Below are 7,500 nucleotides of genomic sequence, written 5' to 3'. Positions count from 1 at the left end.
AGTACTCGTAAAGTATTTTTTTCGACCTTGGAACAGCCCCCAGTACTCTTTCAATAAGCATCTTATCTTTCTATTTTTCGGTATAGCAATCTTAAGTCTGGAACGGATTCTTGAAGGTTCTCGACATCTAAGCTTACGTCTTTCAGTTATCCTTTTGCATCATCCACTACACACGAAAATACAATATCTCGATCTTACACCTTTTATCTCATTTGCAAAGCATCTTGTTCCCTCTAAATAATTATTGCAATCGATCGAACACATGAGCTTGAAATCCCTAGCTTTTGCGTACAATCCTTCACTTGTTTCACATTTGGGAAACACTACTCTTTCTCTAAATTTCAATAAACTATTAAGCGCTTCGAATCTTTGTTGATAACTCTTCGCACACATACTCAGTTTGAGCAACAGCATCTGCAGCTTCCTCTTTCTTACATGCGACTAACTACCGTAGCAAACATCTTGTATGACACCACACCTACCATACGCAATATTCCAAACCAACTCCGACGGAGATAAAGTATACATAGGCCATGACGAGATTTCTCATCATTTCTGCAACAATTTGTAATAACCACAGAAATAACTTCATGATAACACAGAAGAGTACTTGCTAAAATTTTCACTTCGGTCAGCTAAAACTAGCCCGTCCAAAACGAACCCTCGAATCACAGTTGAGTGTTGGGCATTTTGCTAACAGCGTGTGCATTGTAAGCAGCTGAGCGTCACACAAAATACTTTTCATATGCAATTCTCCCGCGATATAACGTGTAAAATGTTTGACTGAACTTTTATCTGAAAATTTATAAACGACTGTACTCTTGCTTTTTATGTTGACATCTTTTTGACTGTCTGAGGGGAGAGCTCAGTAATCTGATACATCTCCAAATTAATGTAGATACCATCCTATTTTCGTTACTTAATACAACCCACACTCTGACTAGTGTGACGCGTGCACCGGCATGACTCCCTCACTCACTGACCACATAGCCCTTCCAGCCCCAAAGAGAAATTTTTGCATCAAAATACTTAAGTTCAGAGAACTTCCCTCATTTTCTGATTTAATTAATTTGTAGTTTAACTTGGCGCCACACAGTCTTCAAAGAACATTTCAACAGTCTTCATACTTCTTTAAAAACAGATCTCGGACTGAAACGAATGTCATAAAATACCCATGAATTAAAAACATTTAACTGCTGCTGCAGACAAATAAAAACTGTCCAAAGATGTTAGCTACTTTTTTGTTTAATATCCTGGGAATAAGAGGCGATAAGTTGTCAGCTCTAATTGAATTTACTCCCATGTAAAAGAACAGGTGAAAAGGTTCCAAAAAAAAAAAAATTAAAGTCGTATATTTGCAGATATCGGCACATAAACGAAAATTAACGTTTGGTTAACCGTTAAAGCCAAAACATTACCTAGCTGGAATTTTTAAAACGTACATAAGGAAATTGCAGTCGTTTGACTAAGAAAAAGACCAAAAGCCTGAGGCAAATGAAGAAAAGGAAAAACAATAGAAAGAGAAAGGGGAAAGAAAGGATGAGAAGCAAAAATTTATCAACGACTGTACTCTTGCTTTTTATGTTGACATCTTTTTGACTGTCTGAGGGGAGAGCTCTATTTTGGCCATAACGTTAGTCTCCCTTCGAGAGCTCTGTTTTGGCCGTAACGGCTTTCATTTTTCAGATTTTAAGCCTGAAAACTAAATTTGTTGTAATTTTACAGCTAATAGTTCAGTCTATTATATTGTAAGCCAGCTGTTATTTTGGGGTTCCTGGAACAGAACATGGGATTCCTGTGCAACGGCCAACCAAGTTTAAATTTACTATCTTTTGTTCAAAAAAGAAGCACTTGTTACGAAGCAGCTATTTTCTTTCTTTAAGTTTTCCGTAAAAGTAGCAAGCACATTTTTTTTTCATTTTTCGTTTGGACATATAATTTCAACTTACGTGGGTGTCCTCTGTTAAAAGCTCAAAGTGTTTAGTGCTCAATTTTGACATGTTCCACCGAACGGATTTTGGCGGATTTTTAGTATATTGCTAAATACGCCACCCTTAGTGTAATGGCGTTGAAAAAAATTATGTTGCAATTAGTTTGATGTTGAGCCTCAAAAAGGCCTAAATTGACTGGACTATATGACCCACCCTCTCTTGGCCCACGTAAGCCCATGATCCATCATCAAACTGGATTATCTTGAGCTGGCAAGGGTAGTGTCGTGTCCCGGGTTACTGGGTGACAATTATATTATCTTCCTTATTAGAGCGGATCTTCAAATTACCCTTTATGTTTGCAAGCACGGATTTATAACTAAACAATAAAGCTGCTTCGCGAAAATGATCTATTATTATTTCTCTCTGTTTCTCCAACGTTGCACAATCAGGATGTCAGAAACCTCGCTTCAAATATTTCAGACCGAAAAAAAGTTACAAATGTAACTACTCTATTTTAACATTAAAAATATTTTACTCAACACCACGACGTGTATTGTCCATCTCTTGCCTGACTGTTTCTTGGTCAGTTATCAGACTAACTTCTTGAGAACTAGTCTACACATGAGTAGTTTGTCAAAGACATTGCCAATTACTTACTATACTGCTACATAGTATATATTATTAGTGTTTCCATCACATCTTGATATCTTAAGCATGTTGTTAAAGGCAACCGTGCCCTGCCAGATGCTACAACAGCTTACCGGTATTCTTTTATGGATTACAAAAAATAGCAACAAACGGCCTGTTATTTAATGATTAAGGGGCAGGTTGGCGCTTAACTATCTGCGAGAAACAGAAAAGTGTATTATCTTTTCAAACTAAACAATTGGCAAAACTGTTTACGAGAAACATAAACCAGGAATGATTGGACGAAGCGCTCAAGAAGGCATGAAATAACGTCAGTTAAGTTCATCTGTTTATAGTTCAATAACTGGCGTCACTAGACTCACCTATTTCAATAAACACCTTATTAGTTGTAAATGGCCAAAACATTTTACGCTCCTTCGTTACTTCTCAAAGTGCACTATTAAAAGTCAAGAACTATGTATGTAACACTGTAGAGCGTATTCCTTGATATACAGTACTGTGATCTTCAAACCCATCCACCAGTGAGTTTAAAGAACAATTCTTCATTTGATGGCTGATTGACATCTTTTCTCATTGACATGAAAATATAGCCGCCGATAAACTCGTGAATAACCTTTATGTCTGCACTAGTACATTCAAATGTGATGGTTTCTCCTTCGCACTGAACAACCATTTCTCTGGTCTCCCAATTCACGTTCCAATTCTTCATTACACTGTAACGCCATGTCTTGATGGTTTCGCGACTTGTCGGATCAATGCGCATGATTCTGTTGAATGCCACTCCCAAGATTTCCTATGCCGCAAAAATGAGAATTAGCAAAAAAATATTACCATGAAAGATAACTTAATAGGCCATTTGCACTAAGACGTCATGTGACATTGTTTTATGAAAATGAAAGTTATGTGTTTTTTTCTTCAAAAAACGATTAGTGGGTCCTATTTTTAGCAAAATAATAGTGATTTGGTTTTTCAAACCTGCACCATTTTCTTAAAATGAGTGAGTTCGTAGCTGGTCACGTGACCAAAATGTGATTTTTAAAATTATGAATTACCTCTTTCTGAACACAAATTTTGCACTTAAACTTCAAGGAAAATGTTGAAAAGTTGATGCGGGAATGTTTACAGCACATCTGAGCGTAACTATCAAACGTTTAACAAGATCTAAGCAAAAAGTAGTTTTGGCCGCCATGTTGGAGGGCAAGAGTATGCCCTCCAACATGGCGGCCAATACAAATCATACTACTTTGTTGAAAAATCTAAGTGCCATAAAATATCTCCCTTAAATGCGTTTCCTCTCAAATTTCGAGTGTAAGATAATTTTTACGCGCTCGGTCAATTTTTGGCATCAGCAAGATTCCAGCTCATTGTTTAAAGGAAGCATTGGTCACGTGACCTCTAGTGCAAGTGGCCAATTGTAGCCTTCAAAGCTGCATGTCACTCGCAGTTGGTCACATGATGATGAAAATGCAAGAAACAAAAACGTTCTCCGATCGTCTAAAGGGGAAAATAATCACATTTGGCGATTCCTGACTTAAACGTTTTGTATAGAGGATGTCATCACAAGAGAACGATTTTCTTGTTCTTTTTCTCAACTTTATATAAACAGCCCTCTAAACTTCAATGAATCAAGAAAATTGGCCAACATTTGACAAATTGCACGATTTGGAATAATAGTGATGAAGTTCGAAACAGGATGAATTCATTATAGGGACTTGAGATCAGAGGACGGCGATGGCAACGATAAGGTCAAAAAACCAATAGGTTTAATAAGAAAAACAACAACTGCCAGTCACGCATCACGCATTTTTGTAAATTTCTTTGTCGTCACTGCCAACTACGAAGTGAAAATGGCCAATTTCACTTTTCGTAAGACGACGTCAGGTCAAGACGAAATTTTTTTCCGGGTTTTGGTGAACTTGGATATCGTTCTAAGGAATTCAACTACACGAGAAATTGTCTAGTGAGCGAGTTGGAATAATCGCGAATTCACATTTTTCCAGTTTCAGTTTTTTTACCAGTTTAGTTCATGTTGTATTTAAAATGGCCTCCAAATTTCAAGTCGTTTGCAACATGCTAAAATAAAGTCAGGTAAGTCGACGTAAATGTTCCAAGCCAAGTTGAGGATTATATTTGTCACTGGAGTGTCAGTGGAGGCTATGGACTTGCACAATACCTCTAGCATTTTATTAAACGCTTGATGGCCCTCGGAAAAGCTACGCGAATGTGCAGGAACCGAACTATGGTCAGGTCGGTAATACTCGTTGTTTGGTCGGTGATTTTTCATAGAAAACTATACTATAAACCTAACATATAACAGTTGATTTCATTTTACTTCACTACGCCATATTTGTCTAGTTTTTCAGAGGGCCATCAAACGATTAATAAATAAAATGCAAAATACAACCTAAACCGAAGGCCATGGCAAATCCATGGGTGAGGAGATTTCTTTCACTTTTTATATGCAGGATATTTCCCACGGACAGGGTGAAGGTCTGTTTGAGGAGCGTGGAAAGCGTTGGTTATGTATGACTCATTTCTTTGTAGACTGAGCCAAAAATTTCAACCAAAGATTTCGCGAAAGCTCCACAAATAGGTAAAACTCGATTCCCTGCTTTTGTTATTAGCGGTACTTTTTTATTTCGTGATCAAAGAGAGTAGGTATTTAAAGTGAAAAACTGGATCCAGCCACCTTTAACAACAATGACAAACTACTTCACTAAGTAAGAATGAATTACCTCTTTTTTTGAATTGCGGAACTTAACCACAAAGTGAGAAACACCAAACTCTGGTAATGCCTGCCACTGCCTGACGTACAACATCTTAGATTCAATCAGTGAAGTCTTGTTTAGCGATGAATGCGCCTCAAGAATACGAGCTGCTATCTGCCAAGGTAAACAGAAATGGGTCGTGACCAAGGAATTCAATGGCATCTAGTGTCTAACTACATTCTAGTTATACGATTTCTTTAAAGAACGTCTTGATTTTGAAGATCTAATGTCACCTTACCTGTTTAGCTTTGTACTTTTTCAGCATCCTTGGCCCAACAAAATCCTCGGGCTGTATTTGAATCTACACGAATCAGAAAAAAAAAAACTCGTAACCGAAAATTAAAATTGAAATTAAAGCGAATTAAGGTCCCTATACGACCTATATGAAAGAGCCACAAGGGCCACGGGCCAGCTTTAGTATTGTTGTTCTGGAACAATGACCTACAGTCTCAATTAACCCTAGCCCTAACCCTTCGACTTTGGAATTTCAAACTTGCGCCAACTACATTTCCTCAAACTACAGTATAACCCTTTTCCGTAACTGACTAGTTTCTGCTAGCAAATAAATCCGGTAACGTTAGGGGTAAGAACAAGTTACGTGCAATGGGTAATTATATGAGACATACAAATTTAGTTTGAAAGCTCGTAGTCGTGGTCAAATCTAAAGGTCCCCCATACTTTGTGTGTCAGGGGACAGCTGTCATGAGCTGCCCACAAATGAAAAGCTGAAGTATCCGATCTTTGGTTTCTGTTACCCAGGTCGATTCACCTCTAAACAGCATTAGACCAATTTCAGAATGATAACCAAATTACTACAAACGTACATTTATAAGATTTCCTATCTAATCTTAATATTTTCTTCGAACTTCACCATCACGTGACCAATGTGTACATTTCCAGTTTTTTGATGTAGCTAGTTGGAAAATGCCTAGTCAATCAAAAACATCCGTCGGTTGTTGCTGGTCATCATGCGACGTGCTTTACTTATTTAAAATTGTTAAAAGCATGGATGTGAAAAGACAAGAATGGTACTGCACTTCTCACCGGCTGGACTGAGAAGGCTGAGGAAAAGCCATAGTTACAGACACACTGAACAAACCAATCTCATCGGTGCCTTATTAACCTTAACAATGAAAGACACAATGCTGTGTTTTATAATGACTTACGATCTCAAGTAACAGCTGCAACACAAGCAGCACTCAGTAATACAGACTGACTGACTGACCTGGCCTGGGCTGAGGGGTGTTGCATCACTTTTATCATGCTGCATGCTGAGAAACGCCTGAATACCAGAAACCTCAGCATCATATCCAGCATCAGCCATAGTCTTTCCTTTTGATGCCAAACGATAGGCTGCCGTCCACTTAGAATATTGTGCCTCCTATCAACACACAGTTTGAAAAAAAAAAACGCTAACTGTTTATTTACCTCACATAACAAAAGACGATTTTAATATTCCCATTTGGAAGCCTTCCGGTGAAATTTTATATCATTTGCAGCGTTATACCATGCCTTCAATTTAACAGTGTTCATGATCACTTGTCTTGTTCACAGTGTGAGTATTAGCATGTAAACAACAGAGTAACAAGTAATACATATGGGCCACTTACACTTGAACAACAGATTTCAATGTCATCTGATTCTTTGAGTTTTATTTTAATATTAAACTTCTCTTTGTTTACATTGACATCTGGAATAACCTCACAGCCTGGAGTCAGAGACATAAGAAAGTATTGTTACTACGTATTCTTAGACTAAGAGCTATTCAAATGATAAGAATAAAAAGGTTCACTTAGAACAAAAGATTAAGGACTTCAGAATGAACCAAACAAACAATAACAACAACAAACAATGGCCTTCACTGTGGTATTATAAATTGTATTCTCATGGTACAGTGTACATGTAAGCATCCATTCAGCTAATACAGCATTGAAACTCACCCAAATAGTGGGTCGGTTTCTAGAGAAAGCTTCAAACGACAAAAACAGTTTATTGGTTTATATAAAAAGACATACCCCTCAAATTAAGCCTTTGCACAGGTGCTCCAGAAGAATCTTCTTGGCTCTTAAACACTGTCAGAATGGTGTCTTAAAACAGATAAATAACACAGTCTTTATACATCTGTGAGAGAGTTTTTAGGAATGAATTCCAAC

The 7,500-nt window shown here is 37.5% G+C and overlaps 1 protein-coding gene across 1 annotated transcript in view; it reads right to left on the bottom strand.

The window, feature by feature from the left end:
* Positions 1-2,324: 2,324 nt before the first annotated feature.
* LOC140944855 (fermitin family homolog 2-like) overlaps positions 2,325-7,500 on the bottom strand; it is a 20,670-nt gene continuing 15,494 nt past the window's right edge. Inside the window, exons 10-15 of the mRNA XM_073393956.1 lie at positions 7,363-7,434; positions 6,958-7,055; positions 6,573-6,728; positions 5,586-5,648; positions 5,315-5,461; positions 2,325-3,372 (exon numbers count right to left, since the gene is read on the bottom strand). Coding sequence (XP_073250057.1) covers positions 3,085-3,372; positions 5,315-5,461; positions 5,586-5,648; positions 6,573-6,728; positions 6,958-7,055; positions 7,363-7,434 — 824 coding nt within the window. The 3' untranslated portion in view covers positions 2,325-3,084. The remainder of the gene's footprint in view (positions 3,373-5,314; positions 5,462-5,585; positions 5,649-6,572; positions 6,729-6,957; positions 7,056-7,362; positions 7,435-7,500) is intronic.

The sequence above is a fragment of the Porites lutea genome, chromosome 7, assembly GCF_958299795.1.
Source record: "Porites lutea chromosome 7, jaPorLute2.1, whole genome shotgun sequence".
NCBI lineage: Eukaryota > Metazoa > Cnidaria > Anthozoa > Scleractinia > Poritidae > Porites > Porites lutea.
The sequence above is the reverse complement of the archived record's forward strand: the minus strand, read 5'-3'. Positions and strand labels throughout refer to the sequence as shown.